This window comes from Gymnogyps californianus, chromosome 10 (genome assembly GCF_018139145.2).
Source record: "Gymnogyps californianus isolate 813 chromosome 10, ASM1813914v2, whole genome shotgun sequence".
Taxonomy (NCBI): domain Eukaryota; kingdom Metazoa; phylum Chordata; class Aves; order Accipitriformes; family Cathartidae; genus Gymnogyps; species Gymnogyps californianus.
This window is the reverse complement of record NC_059480.1, coordinates 9,169,975-9,190,292: the sequence shown is the minus strand read 5'-3', so window position 1 is coordinate 9,190,292 and position 20,318 is coordinate 9,169,975. Positions and strand designations below refer to the sequence as shown.

The following is a 20,318-nucleotide window of genomic DNA, read 5'->3' as shown; positions in this document are numbered from 1 at the left end:
AACAAACTGAGCTTTCACCTCTTGAGCCGAGATGTGCAGTAAATTTAAAGTACATTTGGGGGCTGGTTCGTGTGAAGTTATTTTTCATCTCTGCACTTCCTGGTTGAAGTAGCAAGAGTCACAGGCATCAAAGCCTCGTCTGTGCAGATTCAAAAGCGTTTACTTCAAATTGCTGGAGAATGGAAGCAAAGACACCAGGGTACCTTCAGCACCGACCCAGCATCTTGCTCGGGGGTTTCAGGCAGTTATTTCCCTTGTCTATCTGTAAAGGGAAAGGTAAAGCCTACATATATACTGTGAATCCTCGGAGGAAAGGCACCATGGAAGCACAACGTGCTGCTTTAAGCTCCCAAAGCACCTGGATGTGACCACAGCCAGCATTTCCCAGAGCCATCCAGCTAAACAGAAAAGCACAAGCAGCCGGTTTTGGGGACCCAGGACTGGAGAAGACATCCCAGGGCACCAAGTCCACTCCTCTGCTGCTGCTGAAATAAACTCTCTTCATAATTTTTGTTACTTCCCTTTGCCCTTCTAGAGCTATTTCAAAACCTTTGGCTTCAACTTAGCTTATTTACGACTGCCTTATGCACATTTCTTCTTGAGACTGTACTTTTATTTTAAGAAGCTCCTTCCTTCCCTGGTGTTTACAGCCAGCCCCATTCTCTCTCTGACTTCATTTTGTTAGGGACTTATCTAAGCTTTCAGTCTCTGCTCAGAAAACAGCCTGTTCCCTAATCATCCCTGGCCCCGCTCCAGTTCGAATTTATCTTTCTCAAATGTGGGTGACTGGCTCTACATAAACTATTACAGATAAGATGGCAGAAAGGCCTTGTAAATAGCATTAATACTGCTTTAATTTTTAAGGGAAGAAACTCCCCTGATTCATCCTGGGACACTGACTCGTCATTTCCAACTTGCAGCAGAAGCTCACAGGTTTAAGTCCCCAAAAGCACAAAATGAAATACCACACACAGTACCACTTCTGTTTCTCCACCGCCCAAGGGTAAGCCCACTTCTGCCATGCAGCGTCTAACCCCCTTCATCACGACCATCCCTGCCAACCCTGTTTTACCAGCGCGTGTTCCCAACGTACCTGTGTGCTTTGCACCAGGCTCACGAAGAGGTCCACCATCTTTCTCCCTGCTGAAGAGCTTCACTAACAACCCCTCCTCATCCCAAACAGTGTTAAAACAGAACTACTACTACCACCTTCTCCTTAGGGCTCTCCATTTGATACCAACTCCTTTGCCCAGCTGGATAAGAGCCTTCTGCAGACCGTGCCTGGGTGCTGCCCTTGCCCCTTCATGCTCTTCCCAGCCTTCTACTGGCAGCAGTTGTCAGAGACTATCAGGCTACCTGGATTTTTACTTTTATTTAACATGGCTCTTCTCAGCCCCACATCATCATCCGTTCAGAAGCAAAGCATTTCTTTAAAACTCTGAATTGCAGATAGCCTGCAGATCTGCACTCCTGCTCGCCGCCGTGCCACCGGACAGGCATCCTTCCAGTGCTATCGCCAAAAACCTTCCAGTAAGTTAAAAGCACAGCTTTGTCACATGGAACACCTTGGCATTTCCCACGCAGCTAAGCCAATTCTGCTGTTGCATACATGACCAAGGTGTCTAGGACAGACCAACACCACTTACAGCACCACAAATGCTGATTCCTGTTGATAGCCTGCTTGCCAGCAAATAAGGCACCCAGCTGAGCTTTCCATAACATTAACACATAGCCTGCCTAGACATTTTTAGCCATTTCACAATTACATATAATTAAAATGTTTTTAAAAGTACAGATTGTCACAAGTCTGTGTATTTAAAACAGCTTCTCCTTTTCCCCTTTTCAGTATAAAATGCAACTCCACAACTCGCTCAGTAACGGGAAAAATAATACTAATAATCATTGTGTCACATGCTTGAATACTCTAATTAAACCAGACTAGATCTGGCCAGTACTCAGATGGACTCCTTGCAAGGTAAAGGCAAGGCAAGCCTGCAGAAAGGCAGGCGAGGAGCTCTAAAGAGTCATTTTTTGAGCAATATGCAAACCCAGAAAGCAGTGACTACCAATTATCATCTTCTGTGGCACGTTTCCAGAAGCAGTAGGTGTACTCCTGGGCAAAACCCAGCTCTAATTATACAGTGTCCACCTACTTCTAAATTTCATCTGCAAGTTATTTTTCATGTTCTCTTTATAAAATGTATTGACTAGGGTTACTGGCACAGAACAACTGATGCCTTCTGTCCAAGACCAGGTGCATTTGAAGTGTATCACCCAATTCAAATTGGTTTTATTATTTCTCATCATGTTATTTGGACAAAAGACAGACTATTATTAATCAGAATTTACTAAGTCAAGGAGAAGCTTCACTGTAAAGAAACAAAGCTAGATATCACATCCAAGTTTTTACCAAGCTTCAATTTCTTAAATCAATGTAGATTGACAGCTAAACTTCCAGGGTCTGCCATCTGCCAGAGATGCTCCCTACCTCCCTTCTTTGTTCTAAAATGGTCTTATTTGGGCAGCAAAGATCTGATCGATACCAAGATGAGCAATGGCAGCAACAAAACAACAGCCATTCCCAGACCGAAGTGCCTGCTTATCTACTGGTTTTCAGTGCCAGAATGGAAATACATTATTCTGGATACCCCAAACCGCATCTGTGAAGGCTGAAGCAATGCTGAAGCCAGTTAATTTGAGAATGCTCTCGTAGTAACAAAAATCAATGCTTTTAAGTCTTAGTCTTCAACAGAGAAACTGATATTTTTTTTCCACCCTCAAGTGACTGCAGAAGCACCTTGTTTATTCCACTGCAGCCTGTGTATCCCCTTCCTATTAGGTTTATACTAATTTTAACCAAGCCAGAACTATATGAAAAGGTTATGCAGAAGAAATTGGGGTAAGAGAAAGATTTCCTAAAGTGATGAAAAATTATCCTTAAAATACTGTGACACATTGGGAAGGAAGTGTTTTCCTAACTGTTCTGTGCAAACCCTATCAAAAGCAACTCAGTTATTGAGCTGAAAAAATAAGTCAGTCCAAGATATAACAGAGATGAACAGACACCCTGTGTCAGCTAATGCCTCTTGCCTCCTCTCTCAGCGTTGCAATGCGTCTGCTTCCTGAACACACGAGTTACACATACAAATAATGTTGGCTTTTTTTTGTTTGAAGGGATTTGTTTGAAGGGTTATTCTTATTCTTAAATATTCATTTGCTACAATTACAGAATTAACAACTACACGTTTAAGTAAGTCATAGAAATACTTACAGACCAAATAATTATCATCCTTCTAGACACAGAGTGATCTATGTTCCAGTACGTAAATGGGAGGAAAGTGATATAAAAAATCTCTTCGCCCAAAGCAGCTGAAAACTTGAACAAGTAGTAGTAGAAGTAGTTCTTCACAATGTACTTCTGCGCACAACCCTAGAAATCAGAGGATTTTAGAAAGTTTTAGTGAATTAGCAAATTATAGCAAACATTTAAGATATTAACTGTTACAGTTCCCAGCCCTTAAACCAAATAATTTGTTGGAACAAGCGTCAAGAAATGAGGTTCAATTTTTATACTAAAATGAAGACTACAGTAATAGCTCAACCACATTTCCTGCAGATCAGAAATCTATTCAAACTAATTAAGGGTAGCAGTCACACTGACAAAGATTTTCAAAAGATTGGATCAGTCTTTCCTCCAGGGAAATCAAGTATATTTCATATAAGGGTACCGATACATTAATGTTGAAGTTTCTACATCTGTAGATAAAGAGAGCCACCTTTGCTTTCACTGGAAATGTGTTTTGAGATGAAAAAAGTAAACTGCAATTACTGAACCATTTCACTTAAAATTTGCCTCTTTATAGCAGGCAAAGTTTACCCTGCTAGTCCCTGAAATTTGCCGTTGGGTGCTGCTGGCAACAGCGTCCCCTGCGCTGCCCTCAACACCTGGCTCGTCCGCACGCTTTGAACCCCATGCTCCCCCCTCCCCGGTGGGACGCTCACCAGATCGCCCCGCACTGAGATGCCACAGCTGTAAGCTACAGCCCTTACATGCGAGTTGGCTCAGCAATCACAGCTGCATGAGCACAGCTGGGGGGAAACAAGGCTGCAGGCAGGCAGAGAGAAGAGCTGCCCCTGCCACCACCAAATTTTCACTCCAGTAACTTTAACAACCACCAGGTTGTCTCTTTAAACATTACCAGCAGATATATTGCAAATAGTATCAGGTGACACTGTTTAGGACTTTATTTATTCATTTTATTAAGCTAGGGATTTCACGTTTGTCTGGACTTGGCAGCTAGATGATTTCATGAGCTGTACCCCACCTAGCACATTCGTTTTCTCTCTTCTAAAAGGCTGCACCCAGCCTGCCGGAGCTGAGAAGCCACACAACAGCGTACATTATTGAGGCCATGACTTTGGTCACTTGTGGGGAGGTTCGCTGTTGCTGCCATTTGGGACTAGTACGCGACTAAGAAGCCTCCCACTCTGTTAGCAGAAGCAACATGCAAGTGAATCACATTTTATATAAAAGCCTGTACACTTCAGAAAAAAGGAGATATATATGAAGAGGATTTTTGATTTGGGGACAGGAGCAAGGGAGCCAATATAGTCTCTCTCCATCTCCCCAAAAAGAAAAAAAATAAAACATGGAAGTTGGCTATGTAAATATGAAAGAACTTCCTGAAGAAGACAGCTGAGAAGCGATCATGAAGGTTTCAGCATAGACACAGTAAGTGAAGATATAGCTTTGACATAAGCTCCTAAAACTCTTCTAAAGAGGAAAACTATTATGCTTGGAGTTGACCGTGTAACTAATCTAGCAGAGAGAAACTCTCATCCTACATGCTAGTGAGAAAATGTAGAAATTGTCTAAGGAGTCTAGACATGCAATTGTGACTCATTGTAAAAGCCATTAGAAGTTCCAGTTCCTTAATCTCCTTTCAATATGGAGATGAGGCAAACTGCATGAAGACAACAAAAGCAAGACAGAGAGAAGTTGCATCCATTCACCTATCATAGAAAAAAACCACGAACTTAAATTGATTTTTGCTTCAATAAACAGAAAAGATGAGTCAACGCTTTTGAAACACTGGGGTCACAGGAGTGTTCCCCCATGTATTAGTAATAAAGGTCACAGATGAGTTACTGGCATCCCTCTAAGATAATGCAGCAGTATGCTATGGTTGGCCAAATGACAGAGCAATCAGTCTAAGTGTCTCGAGTCTCATACACCACTTAGAAAACACCCCCAGTGCAATTAGCAACTCTGACGTTTCTGTCTGAGATCCTGAAACCGTGTTTGGTCACACTTAACATGGCCCCAGAGAAAGCCCTCTTCTGGCATCGCTAATTCCTCAATTAAGCATCAGTCTCCAATGTATTAGGAATTATGTGCTCGTGTGCTTTAGATCAAAGATGATCAGACATATCCCTAAGGTAATGCTTTAATGCTTGGAACCTCGTGGGATGAGGGATAATACTTTCTAATTCCAGTAATCTGTTTTGTGGGGAAAAAAATAATTTTTCAGGTTCTAAAAGAAATCTGGAGTTAAAAAATATTTCCAGGCAGAAGGCAGGGCCAAGTCCTTCCATGTGATTTTTAAAACCTTTCTTTTTCTTTCTTCTTTTCCTTTTCTATCAGAAATCACCCCCCACTTGTCTGGGGTTTTTTGTTTGGTTGGTTTTTTAACACTTTTTTTTTTTTTTTAACACTACACCAGCAGTTGGGGACAGCCCAACATGTGAGGCACGGGACAAACAGATCACGCCTGTGACACATGATGGTAACAGCCACATTAGGCATGAAAGGTATCATAGAATCACTCCACTTGATTTTAAGTAGTGTACAGTAATAATAAAAGCGATGTTTTCAGTCATTGTGATCCTAAAGCATTGCAAGTACAGAAAGCCCGCTCCACACACCTTCGTACCCTGGCCCATGAGAGGTCCACGTTTGCTTGCAGCAGTGCTGGTGCCGGAGCCTAGCAGTTAGCTCACGTTTACTATTTATATCCATTATTTCTGCAGAAAGCACAGACTACTGTGCTTTGTGAAGTGTTTTCCCTTTTTATTCTCATTCTAACCCAGTGCAGGAAAAAGCCGTTACAATTATTTGTGTGAATGTTTAGCATCTTCTAACACTCTCAGAAGTTTGTTCAATCTCTACTTTTAAATAACTCTGATCTTTAGACTTAGTTGTTCTTAATGTACTGAAGTGACCTGATGCCTTCCACAATCTCTGAAGCACTTCCAGCATGTCAGCCCCTCCATCCATCTCCCTTACTGTTTGGTCTGGATCAGAGAGGTTTTAATGGGCAGTGATTAAGGCTGTAGAGAAAGTCAGAATTTTTACAACATTTCAGAAGCAAGGTGTAATAAGCCACAACATTCACAGACACAGAAGACAAGTAATTTCACACAAATGACCCTTCTCATCAACTATAAAATATCTATTTTGAAAAAACTTAACTGCTCAAATTACAAGAGACTCACATGAATGTGAGAGTCTCCACAAATTAACTACTCACCTGAAGCATTGGCACAGAAAATGGCTATGGTAGGTCATCCTAATTTCACAGTCTCTGCATACTGGTCATGGGTGGGTCACCCACACCAAGTGCTGCCCCATGCACGCTTGGGGATCTGAGTGCAGCCCCTGCGCTGCCGCAGCACCCACCCAACCTCCCCCGGAGCACGGGAGCATCCCCAAAGCCTCCCTACAGAGCAGTAATGACAGGGCCAGCAGAGCAGATCAAACCACCACCATGGTGACTCTTGGGAAACACTAACACACAATGACACAGCATAGCAGGAATCCATAATTTTAGGAAGTATGTACATAAAGAATATTTATGCCTTTATAGCTGAAGGAAAGGAACAGCAGCTGAACCACTAACATAATGGATTTTAAATGTATTTTTAGGCAGAGGTATACTCCCCACAAGACCAAAAAAAGAGCTGTGTAAAGATACCACTCCTTCCAATTCCTGTAGGATCTCTCTTGTCAGAGAGCTAAACAGGCACTGGCTTTCCCTGCCCTGGCTCTAGAGACAAGCTTTGCAGCATCAGACTTCTAAGGCTCAGAGCCTGACCCAGAGATACCATTAATCAACATTTTGTTCTCAGCTCTCAATTACTTTGGATCTTTCAGAAGACGTGCATGTTTAATTGAAGTTCTTGAAGTCCCTTGCTTCCCTTCCAACAGAATTGCCTTCCAGAAGATCAAGAATTTCCCTCCCAAAGCCCCTAGTTAGTGCATTGCAATACTTCTCACTTAAGGGATTTTTAATGCTGAAAAAAGGCACAACATTTAGAGAAGCCACCAAAGATCAGGCACAAGAAAAAAAGCCAAAAATTCCCATCTAGATGCTGCTGCACACACAGACAATATAAATCAGACAATTCAGTCCCGCACGGCAGTACTGTACGGAATATAACTGGTGGGAAAAAACCTTCTGTAGTGCAGTATTCTGTATAAGCAGTTTTACATCACTTTCTATGTTTATTAACTGTACCCAGTTAATAAAAGAACCTATCAAGTCACAACAAAAAATTAGATATCGGTGATCAGATTTTGGAAAAAAAGAAAAAGCAAAACCCATGATATCAAAGGCTTCAGCTCTTCCATCCATCCGCACAGCTAAATGTCAAACAATTTCAGAGCTTTCTGAAGATTCAACAAGCAGCTGAGAGCAGCCAGTAACATCTCCAGCACCTATGCGTTCACCTTCCCTGGGAGCACCAACGCTGGAAACTCATCGCTCCAAGACGAAAGAACAGGGTGGCCAGGAAAAAGGGGCTGTGCCCCAGTGGAAGATCCTGGCATGGCCATGAGCCCCTCGTAGGGAGGGATTGGGGGCACAGAACCGGTGGTAAGGTGATGGAGGAGGCGGCAAAGGAGGGATACAGACACATGGAAGAAATTGCAGAGATGTCAGAAAGACAGAGGGGAGGGCAGAGCCCACAAAATGCCCACAAGGAGCCCCAAGGCATGAAAAACTCACCTAACCAAACTCATATATATGTGCAGCTTCCCGCTCTGTTCAAGCACTTTTAATCAAGTAATTCTTTTTTACCCTCTCCAGAATGTGATGCAGCCAGTTAGCAATAGTTGTCCAGGTTTACGCAGTGTCCTTGTTGTTGGGAGAGACACCTAGAGCTAACTGAAACCTGAGAAACGTGGGGATGGAGACAAACAGAAATCACAAGAAAACCCTCTTTTAAATGCTGTAAAGTTCTGGCTAGCTCTACTATTAGCAGAAAGTGCTTGTTGACTAGTACACAAATAGGCAATGTCTAACTCACAGCTGTTGTGCAAGCATTTACAGTGGCATGCACTAATGGCATAACGAGTAGGGACATGGCCTTGAATCATCATTTGATGCAGAAGCAAGACAATCACTGCATGAGAAGTAACAACGTGCGAGCTTCACGACAACCATAGTACTTTCAATGGTCTTAAGCAAAGAACAAGTGGGGAGTCTAAAAATCAGGCAGACTTCTGATAGCATTTCAGTAGTTTCTTAATTCATTCAAAGCACCCAAAAAGGCCATTGTGGAAAGCTCTCAGCAAGGTACTATAGCACAGGAGTGCTGCACAGCTAGCAGCACCAGGGATGGCTGGAAGCTGTCGGGCTGAAAGAGGCCATGCTTTGCAGGACCAAAGGCTGAGACCAGTCAAGTATGAAACAGGAAACATGTGTCCAGGACTCCCACCAACACTGCCACACTGGGCACAACGCTCACCCAGTCAATGTCTCTCGCACCACTCGTCACATCTCATATCAGTACATCTTCATCCAAAGTTTCCCCTTCAGTCTGTGAAGGACGGTCAGCTGAGACAGATACACACACCTGCACTATCAACACACATCCAGCACACTGCAGCTAGGACAGGTCCAGGACGCAGTTAAGACACCTCAGTTTATTCCTGAAGATTTCATTTTTTAATCTTCAGATTATTTTCCCTTCCACTCTGGAGGTAGACTGAATTATAGGTTATATTTCTGTATATTGCTCTTAAAGTAACATAATTAGCCCTCCTTCCTTCTGGTGAAAGAACACAGGTAGATGTAGCAGAATCTGCCAACTCATTTAAATATAAAGTGGAATAAAATAAGACTACAGTTGACAGAGCCTATTAATTGCCTAAACAAGTGAAGAATCAATGAAGGAAAAAATTGATTATGTCATATTCCCAAAAGAAAGCCTTCTTAATTAAGAAAAAGAAAAAAGAAAAGCCCCTAAGTCTCTTTCAGAGACATAGGGAAACGGCTGCTAACGAGACTGAGATTGCTTGTGAAGGACTATGCCTGCAGACAGCTAGAAGGACAGCCTTGTGTTTCCTGAAAGACAGCCTAACCAAAGTCTAGTCCAGCTTGTCCACCAAGGATGGACGGTTTACACTCCCATCACTCTGACAGAAGTTTGTCTAACCTGTCCTTACTGATGCCAATGGTGGAGGCTCCACTGCTTGCTCCAGGCGATCTCCGAGTGCTTTGCTCTCCTGCTACCTAGCCTGAAACTTTCTCACTGAAATTTAAACCTATGACTATTTTCTTATCTACTGCAGACAAGGAACAAATTGTTTGCTTTCTCTGAAGGCTGACATGGGAGAAGCTTGTTACTAGTGTTCAAAAAGGACATAACTGTCCTCTCTTCCACTGCTTAATCGTCTGGTGTTTCTTACAGAAGATACTTAGCATTTTCCAGACACAGCACTTAACGTGCCTATCTTGAATTACGGTGCCCAAAGATCAGACAACACAGTGATGCTGAAGGAATAGTCCTGCACAATTTCATTAGTTTTGCAGGCTGTTTTCAGAATAGCATGGCACCATTGAACCATGCTCAACCTGTGATCTCCTCTAACCATTTTTTTCCTCCATTAAAGCACTACCAAGTCTATTTTTTTCCATTCTGCAGTTAAGTATTTATCAGACCTGCTTGTTCACTAGGTATCTGCACCTACTGAATAGAAGTCAATTTTCAACCATACCTTCAGTCTGAGAAGACTATTTGATTTCTGTTCTTGTCCTCCAGCTTACCTGCAGCTCCTCCTAAATTAGTCTCACAGGCAGTGTGCCTCTCTCACCTACATTTCTAGCTAGTTACTTCCACATGGCTATGAAACCTATTCTGAAGAGGCTCTGTACTCATCGCTTTCCATCAAAAGGCGTTCTTCATGGCACTCAAAGTCGCAGGCCATTCAACTCCATATATTCCTTTCTTAGCAGATGCCTGGACAGTTGACATCCATGATTCATAGAATCAGAGAATAGTTTAGGTTGGAGGGGACCTTTAAAGGTCATCTAGTCCAACCCCCCAACCTACTAGCTCATACGCTTTGGAGCTTTTGCTAGTTGCTAGTAAAAAGGCAAGATTGTCTGATCTTCTCCACACAGTGGTCTCATGGTATCAGAATTATGTTTCAGCCCTTTTCTTCCAATATAATTCAGAGGAAACCAAAGAGGTCTACCTTCCACCATGGTCTTCAGACTTCTGAGCAAACACCTATACACACATCCCTGACACAGAAGGTAACACCTTTGTCTTTATTTCCTTGCACGCTCTTTATGGAAAGTTGTCCCTCTCATGACCATTCCAGTTGCCCGAGTAACTCCTCAGACATCCAGTTCTTACACTTTTGTTTTTAATCACTGATGTGTGTCAATAGCAGTTTCCTGCCAAGAAAGCTGCACAACACCAGCATAAGTAGGGCTGTGTGCATCTCCTCCTTGATTGAGCACTGTGAAGGCGGCTCACCTTGTTCATCCTCTCAGCTCTGTTTTGCCAGCCAGAGGTTAGGCAGGTTGGACATGGCTATTTCAGGAGCCCCAACAAAAGTGGTGGGTTAGATTCCCAGGTGCTTCAGCATCCTCCTACATTCCAGGAAGAACTGGCTGATCTGTGCAATAAGGAGACTACAGGGCAAGAGAGAGGCAGGAGAGGGAAGGGCTGAAGGAAGAGGCTTCCTTTCTCCCTGTTTTACAGTGGAAGAACAGGTTTGTTTAATTGCATTTTAATTTGCAAGAATTAGATTGCAATTTTGTGAGGTGCACCACGGAGCCTACACCTGAAAGTGTCTGAAGAAGTTGTTTTAAGGGTTAGGTAGCTGCAATGTCTGTGGAGAGAGGGAGGAAAAAAAACACAAGTTACCAGAGAAAAATAAATTACAGACAGTTCAGAAGGACAGGGACTCCAGCTTCGAAACGGAGATCAAATCCCTCTGAAACTCAACTGTATTTCATATCGCCAAAGGTTGAGTGTTACTAAAAGTGTTTTTGGACAGAAGAAGGATGAGTCACACAACAGTTTTCAAACTGCACAGCAATAGACAGCCACCCTGCCCACACGCCAGCTCCCTGCGAGCACCACCACCTCTTTTTTTTTGACTGCCTGCCACAACACAAGTCAGAGCATTACTAGGACCTGCATGGCTGCTAGATACCCAGGCTGCTATCCAGAGAAGGAGGAGTGGGAAGCCTCTCAACTCACTTTTTCCCCAACACACCAGGTTTGAGGAGCTCCCCCAGCTGATGGGAGCTCCCCAACAGAAGCCTAACCTAACCCAACAGAAGCCTAACCTAACCCAACAGAAGCCTAACCTAACCCAACAGAAGCCTAACCTAACCCAACAGAAGCCTAACCTAACCCAACAGAAGCCTAACCTAACCCAACAGAAGCCTAACCTAACCCAACAGAAGCCTAACCAACAGAAGCCTGCGGGAATGGCCAAATGACCACAGAGAACCAGGACTTCACTGTTATGTTTCTTTTCAGAGCAAAAAGCTTGTTCTCATCTTAAGACTTGGTTTTAGAAATTAACTATAGCCTGGAAATTTGACACCATAGATTAGTTGCATATTTCTACCCAGCAGCATCATGAATCCAGTCAGCTTGCTTTTGCACAAAGATCAGTTCCACAGTAGATGTCTATTCTGAGAGGCACAGAGCAGCAAGGCTTCTGGAAGATAAATGGGCAGAGTAACACCATACCATTTTCAGACAACTAAATTTTATTTTTTTTTTTAAAATCTGTTATAACCAGGCACCAGCACACGGAGAAGTGACTGTTCCCCCAGCAGGTAGTTGCAGGATTCAAGTCAAAGAGCAGTTTTCTAGGGTAGTGCCAAATAAGGCTTTCGGTTAAGTATGATCACAAATATGCACGTCCCAGGTAGATGTGCTCCCGGAAGGCAGACCCCACTGTAAACAGGAAGAGACACGGTGTTCAAATTGCAGCCGTGACTGTAGAGAGGCATGTTGGAGGACCCCTCAGCAGCCAGCCAGCCCCTGGGGACGAGAGCTACAGATAAGATGTTCTCAATTCACTTGCTACCTCATTTTTAGTTGCAATTAGTGCAGACCATGCCGATGTCAGTTCTGTTTCCGATGGGGAAACACACAAGGAGACCAACATGTAACCCAATGTTGCCAACAAGCACTGCTTCAAGGATCTCTTCTGCTGCTTCAAGGTCAGGATCTCCTACACGGCTGAACAAGCGACACTGTGGCTGAAGCCCCCTTGGCACCCCAGCAGCCTCCACGTGCCAGCAGTGCTCAGCACAGCGCTGCTGGCATGATTTGGCAGGTGCTTGCAAGGTTTAATGCTTCAGTCTGTGCCAGTTCACTATTCACCCTGGCACTTCACAGGTACAGGTGACATTGGCATCACAGCCACCCTGCTGTACATACCCCCTTCTCCTCCCTAGACCCCCCTTATAGTCCTTTGCTTATTCTGTCCTCCACTTTGTGCCATACATCCTGGTCTATGGGCCTTATATTTGTCAGGGAACAGGTTCCTCGCTGCTAATGCCTCTGAGCCCATTCCCATGCAAACGTTTGGTCTTTGCTCTCTTGTGGCACAACTGAGGTGTCTGACACCGTCTTCTCCTGTAAAATAAAGTACATCAATGCTCTCCCTTTGCACAGAGAAATGGCAATGGGGAACACTGAAGGCAATACACCTAATTAAACTGGTTAGCATAAGTAAGCAGTTATAATTAGGTCAAGTCAAGTTAGCTGCAAAGGGGATAACAACGACCTGGTCTGCTGTTACAGAGTGACCACACAGCTTCGTGCGTACCAGAACTGGCAGGCTCAGGGAACTCTATTAGCAGTAGTTTGCAACAGCCAGTTGTCTTCAAAAGGAAGGTTTAAACATACTTTTTTTTTCCATCTAGTAATAAATATTAACAAATATAGTAATAAAATAGTAATAAATTAGCAATGGAACTCTATATTAAAGCATTCATGTACCTCTCAATCTAGACCAATAGCAGTTTACCTTGGAAAAATAAGTTACAGGTGCTAACTCTACTGAACTGATATGAAGCCCTATAAAGCAGGAACTTGAATAGCCATTTTAAATAAAAATCTCATGGTTTAGACAACACTACCTGTACATTCTAGACCTCAGATTTACTTGCCATAGCAGTCAACAGTCACCTTCCATTGCCTAGATGACCCATAAAAATTCCCTGCAGAGCATATACATGAAGTAAAAGAACTGGCTGTCCAAAGGAATTTTTCCAGGGAGAACAGATTTCCTCTGGCTCCTCACCCATCAACCTACCCCTGTTCTCCAGAGACCCAAAGGAGAAAAATTACAGCAGATGAGCTTTTATTCTTCTGGTTGATACCTGAACTAATGGCCTAAGACATTTGGCAGAATTATAAAACAATAAGCGGCTCACCTCCAAGTACTGGAATTAATCCTAGGATCCTGACAGCTCCTCATTACGAGGTCCAGCAGCCTCCAAAAAGATGACTCGGGCTGTGAGCTGGGAAACGCTGAGTCACGAAGCACCTAATCATCAGCGTAATGACTCGGGCTCCCAGCACAGCCCCTCGCATGCCCCCTGCACCACCACCCACCTCACCAGCAGCAGCTCCCTCAGCGGCAGGCACCGCACAGCCACGCAGGATACCTACTACAATCAGCGAGTGAAGTTTCATAAACTTTTGTTAGCATCAGGTGTTTCTGCAGCAAGATCTAGAAGATAACAAGATGCTGGTAACAAACAGCACGCGCCTGGCTTTGCTGCCTGTTCTCTGGAGGGGACACTGGTCTTCTCGCTGAGGAGCGGCAAACCCAGAACTAAGAGATCTACACAGGGTTGCCACACACTACTTGAATCTTGGATGCGACTGTACTGTCATCTTCCAAAGGACCATCACCCACAGGGCTGGCAAAAACCATCTGATGCAACCATCTCATTCATACAGACTAACAATGTCCCTTACCAGCTGCTTTCCATGGGAACCTTAAAAATCAGACACGTGCAAGACAGGCAAGCTCCCCTGGCAGCCACACCGGGTAGGTGAGAGCTGAACACGAAGTACCAGAGCAGCAGGAGCGATGCCGAGGAATGTGAGCCTTGTGCTCAGCCCATCGAAATAAGAAACTGGATCTCACATTTCTCCAGCTGCAGCTCCAAACTGAGGAACTTCCAGAAGTTCAGCTATATTCTCTAGGAGGACAAAGCGCTAGCACTTGAGGCAGAAATGCCTGGCTGCCAGCTCTCCCCATGGTGCTTGTGGGCTTTTCTCACAAGGGTTTGTCCCGCCTGCTGAACCTGCCTCAGCTACCGTCAACTTACTGCTGCATGAAAAGGGAAACAATGTGAAACCGAGTAAGCCAGTAATATGATGTAAAAAGGAAAAGCAAGACACTGAGGCTGATGCAAAAATCTATTGCAATGGAACACCACAGAAGAGAGACCTTGACTCAAGCTCTAGAGCAAATCTACTTCAAATTATCAGACATCCCATCACAGCAAGAGCAGCGCTGTCATCTATGTCTTACCAGTAATCAACTACATTTTTGGGGATTGCAATACATCTGAGATGGATATGCAGTTTTTACCTACCTTTTCCGTTTCTGTTACCATCACCTTGCTATTATCCTGGTTATTAGCCTCCTCAGCTAAGGCACAAGCAAGAACTATACAATCACTACACATGATCAGGCAGTTTGTAAACATTGCACCAGTTCGGAGCAGTTCTGACAGTTAAGGTATAACTACAGAGTAAATACGAACTGTACTCTTTCAAAGGCAGAAAGATAGATCTCAAGAGATAAAGCATCTGGGAAAAGGAAGAGTGGAGAAAAACAAATCTCTACAGAGAACTTTGACTAAGAGATTATTTTTTTCTTTGTTCCCTTTAATTCAGGCTATCAATTTCAGGAGCAAAAATCCATCAGGAGGTTAGAGATAAGCAGAGCTCCACTTTTTGAATGTATGTAACATTTATTTGGCTACTCATTAAAACACCGGAGAACCCTTCAGAAAGTTAGTCAGTGTTTTTAAGTGTGCCACTTGAGGACTTCACACAGAGTATCAGGAAAAGATATCTTCCAAGCAGTTTAAGAAATAAATTCCCTGCAAATCAAACTAATACTAGAAAGGAGTACAGAAAACAAAGAAGTACTAGCTAGAGACAGGATAATTACAAGAAGTTACTGTTTTGTCTTCTGTAGTAATAAAACCCAACAGTTTCTTCACTAAAAGCCCATGGGTTCAATATTAAGTCCAAGCCAGGGCACAAATCCAGCTAGCGTGTTGGACTAGCACCCTCAGTTGTATCATCCTCAGATACCTGAGTTTTCACTTGAGGTATCAAAAAGTGCTTCTAACTCATCTGGAAACCAAGGGAACATCAAGAACATGGGCTAGGCAACTGATTCAATATTTGAGAAACACATGCAGCCCTCACTGTCACATCTAAGCATATCATTCCCTGTCTCATCATCTCAGGGCAGCTCCTGTGAGGCAGACGGGACTGAATTACAAAGATGCAGAAATACAGCCACTTATTGCGCTGCTGACCACTAACGAGGCCTTGCTGACTTTTTTTTTTTTTTTAAAAAACACATATAATATGCAGGTTATATGTAAAAGACAACACTGATGCATCACAAGCAGCGCTGCTGGCAACAAATGCATGCAGGTAGTTAAAGGTCTCCTTCTCCCAGATGAAGAGCTGTCCTGTCTCATTACCCTCCTGAGGGATCACCCCTTCTCTGCATACAGTATGGCATCCATCCCTATGAGGTGTGTCCATCCCCTCCCAAACCACCACCAGCTGCTAGCCCTCAGCTCCCTTTCCCCAGAGTCCCTCCAGCTGGGCCAGCTTGGCACACAGTCCAGCCCATGTCAGACACAGGGGCCTGAGAGCTGGCACAGAAGAAAGGGGGAATGTCCTGGAGAGATGGAGCTGTGGCAGCTCCAGCTGTAAACCCAGTATCTGGCCAACCATTCATGTCTTCTTCACTCAAGCATACAATATACTCTGTTTTCACAGGTATAACCTACTGATTGTCCAAGAACATATGTAGGAGAACCTGAAAACCTTTAAGATTACTGCATTGTGGCAGTAAAGACAAAGTAAGACGAAAGTTACTACCTCATAGAAACCTTCTGTCCTGATAATACGGACTTTGAAACTCCCAAGCTTCAGGAAGGGATGCTCAAGCTGAGCACAGAGCCACCCAAGGTCACCAGGAGTGAGATGCAGGGGCAGTGCTTAAACACCTGCAGCTAAGAACAAGAAAATACCACTATCCATAGAGAGTTTATGGCCGAGGACTTTGCTATGTGTATTAGACTCCTAAACCCACTTCTTTGCAGATACATCACGGCAACTCCAGTTCATTTAGCAACAGAGCAGTGAGTATGGTTTTCGGCATAAGGAAGATCCAAATTCACTTTTTGCATCTCCTGGCAGGTTGCAGAAGATCCTCTTCATAAACATGGATTTTCACAGGAGCAGAGAGAGTCTGTCTTTATAATTCTAGCACTTCATTAAAACACTGTTCAAGCCATTACTCCCACCTCCATCTTCTTTGGGTTTGAACCCAACTTTCACATGTTCCAGAAGTGAGCATCCTAATTATGTGGAAACAAACCCTTCTGTTTCTATCTCCAGGTCTCATGGAGTCTCACCCAGGACATATTCACCTTTCACATAAAGGTAGTTGTATCTTATTTTGTGAAACCCAAAACAATTGCTCCAGGTGAAGTGAACGGCTCTGTTCATGGAGCATTAACTTGGACAGCATTTTAGTATCAACACTGTTACATTAACTACATCACTGTTCAAAAGCAAGTAGTGAAAACAAATCTTTTAATGAATTATCTGCATAATTTACCAAAAACAGAGTTTACTGTAGTTCAGAAATGAACAGACTGAAGCACTACCCCTATTTTCCTTATCTTCTAATTGAGAAAGAGTCAAGCAGCGACTGATGAAGAATTTTAGATGCTTGAAATGGGAATCTAAGCACTAGATGTAGAACAGGGAAGGGTAAAATAGTACGAAAGGGGAGGAGTGGTAGAGTTGTGGCGTTCACGGCTGGCCTGTGTTTATTTTGCAGATAGAGTTTGGAAGACCATTATCACATCTCCTTTCCAAAAGGCACCACAAAGTGATCTACTAATGAATTCAAGTCATTACAGTAAGAGAAAAAGCAGGTCATCCAACTTGTACACATCAGTTGCATCATGCCCTTCCCTGTTCCCTTCAGATACACAAGTGAATTACAGACCGTGCCATGAAACGCCATCACCTGCTTGGCCAGAGAGAAGCACAGAGAGCTCAGCTTATCTCCAACGGAACGCCAGCTGCAATAAACAGCCATGAACTAGCACAGGCCTGGGCAGCAGCAGCGGCACAGCTACGGGCAGAGCTCCTCGCCCGTGACATCCCCATCCGATGCAAGACAGCAAGAAGCCGTAGGTCAGCCAAGCACCGCAACAGGCACACCCCCGGATCGAGAGAGATCCACGGTAAACAGAATTGCCTTCCCAGCCGCTGCCCACGGGAAAACCTGCATCCCGGGGTGCGGCTGCGCTGCTGCAGAGCTCCTCCAGGCACCTCTGCAGGCAGACCCCCACTCACACCGATTATCTCATTTCAGGGCGCCAGCGATGGGGGGGGGGGGGGGGGGGGTAAGCGGAGAGCCCCAGAAACACCTCCCCAGCGGAGCCGGGAAGAAGCCGGGCTGCGGCACCGCACAGCGCTCCCCGGCACCGGCGCCCCCTCGCAGCCCGGCCCCTCCATCCCTCCTCCCGCTCCCCCGCCGGGAGGCGGCTCTGCTGAGTCACGGCCGGGCCCGGCCGCCCCCCGCTGCGCTCACCTGCGGGCCGCGGCCGCTCCGCACCCCGTTGGCTGCCGGGCGGCGCAGCGCGCCCGCTCCGTTGCAGGCGCCGCGGTCCCGGGCCCCCTCCGCGGGGTCACCGCCGCCGCCGCCGCTCTCCTCGCCTGCGGGGAAGAGGCCGCAGCAGCGCTGGAAGCGCGCCACGGGCTGGGAGCTGCGCAGGGTGCCCAGCAGGCGGGCCATGCTGCCGGCAGCCGCCGCGCTCTACACCGCGCCGCGCAGCCCCGGCGGCCGCGGGGCCGCGGACAGGTGCGCCGCCCCGCCCCGCCCCGCCCCGCCCGCCCGCCAGGTGCGCCCGCCCTCCGCCCCGCCCGCACAGGTGCGGCGCCCCGCCCGGGAGCGCCCCCTGCCGGCCGGGCCGTGCGCGCCCTCTTTCCCCCTGTGAGGTAGCCCAGCTGACCCAGGGTCACATCACGGCTTTTCTTTCTGGAGCCCGCGGAGGCCGAGGCCGCGCTCCGCTGCCTTTCAGAAAGTCCGCCTGTCCCCGTGCCGTTGCTTGGGCTGACTGTGGAGAGCCTCACGCCGGCTCTGCGGGCACCAGCGCTCTCGAGATGGCAGGGTCATCTCGTCACCCGGCCTCAGCTCGGGCTGGGCCAGCTCCACGGCCGTGGGCAGCGCGGCCTCCGTGAGGAACTACAGGGACGGGTCTCCTTCACTCCCGTCCAGACTCTAGGCCAGACTCCACAGATCTCATCTAATTGGTTTGTGTCATTCGTTTTCTTTTATCTTCTCAAAATGTAATCTTCTGTCATTCGAGGTCTGCCCAACCGCAGCTCCGGGTGACATCACGTTTCAAGTGCTTTCCTCATTGCTTGTGCGCGCATGCAGCCGTCCGTGCAGCTGTGATGACAGGGTTGCAGCTCGCTTGTTGGCAGAACCAGTTCACGCGGGCTGAGGAGGGAGGCTGCCCGTTCCAGCTTGGTCATATGTTTATATTGTTTACTTGCAGGAATTATTCATTGTTTGCTTCTGGTTTTGTTTTTTAATGGCTGCATAATTTATTAGGTGCACTCATAAGTATCTGGGAAGCTTTTCTGTTCTTTTTGCTGTTTCTCAGATATGTGAAACATCCACAAGTGTGGAATTTCAATTTAAAATTGCATTTATATTGCTTAATTCCTTCTACACAGACTGACTTCAGTAGAGCTGGATGAGTTCAGTCCATAGTTCCTTCATGGTTATTTTCATTGTATTACGGAAAGAGTCTTCAAAAAGATTTCATTCTTGCTTTATCCACCTATATGATGACACATACAAGAGTTTTTAACATGTTAATTTGACGAGTAAAATTACAGCCCTGCCGGTGTTGCTGGGAGTTTTGCCGCTGATGCCAGTGAGACAGGATCTCATCCAGAGACACGGCGTAAAGCAGGCAAGCAGGAATGAAAGTGCGTGGCCAGGGCCAGCACTCTGTAGGTATTTTCAAACATCTCTTTGTCAACCACAGGTCAATATTTATCTGATCTGCCTACATACTTGTGTCTCCCCATTGTCATTATAATACTTCCCAAGTATTAAAATAGAACTAACAATTTGTAGCCAGCTTCTACCTAACTCTTCTTCAGGCAAACACTTAAGTTAGCGGGAGTGTGCCTCAGTGAGGACGTCGGCATCCAGCTGATAAGAATTCAGGATGACTGAGATTTTTTTTCCAAACTTACTCTAAACCTAATAGAGCCCAAAAAGTTAAAAAAAAAGGGGGGGGGGATTTCTACCTATTGTTAATTTTAATCTGCCTTGTCCATGTCTCTGAGCACTCCAGCTCTTGGTTTGTCTTTATTCACTAAGGCTTCCAAGAAAGCCAAAGAGGGCGTGGGGGGAATCTACTTTTAAGAATTTACCGTTGTCTTGACATTAGCTTAATACAGCTGTGCTTCAGTTTGCATTAGTAGATTATTTTAGCAGAGGCATTCGCGCACAACAACTGCATGCAGTTTTACCCCCTTATTTCCTTATGCTAGCTTGAGTAGCAAAGCGTTAGATAAAGCCAGGCCTGAGACCTTCCTGCTGCTATGCAGAACAGGCAATACCAGACTAAGCAAGCCCTCTCGCCTTACACAGATACAAACCACTGCGGAATGGGAGAAGAAGCAAGACCAGAACTGCAGTGTCATTGAAAAAAAATGCAAACTGGGTTTGAAGCGTGCGAGAT

General features: G+C 45.3%; 1 protein-coding gene across 1 annotated transcript in view; it reads right to left on the bottom strand.

Annotated features, from left to right (window-relative positions):
• SGPP2 (sphingosine-1-phosphate phosphatase 2) overlaps window positions 1-18,349 on the bottom strand; it is a 37,841-nt gene extending 19,492 nt beyond the window's left edge. The window contains exons 1-2 of the mRNA XM_050902601.1: window positions 18,146-18,349; window positions 3,272-3,430 (exon numbers count right to left, since the gene is read on the bottom strand). Coding sequence (XP_050758558.1) covers window positions 3,272-3,430; window positions 18,146-18,349 — 363 coding nt within the window. The remainder of the gene's footprint in view (window positions 1-3,271; window positions 3,431-18,145) is intronic.
• Between the last annotated feature and the right edge of the window lie 1,969 nt (window positions 18,350-20,318).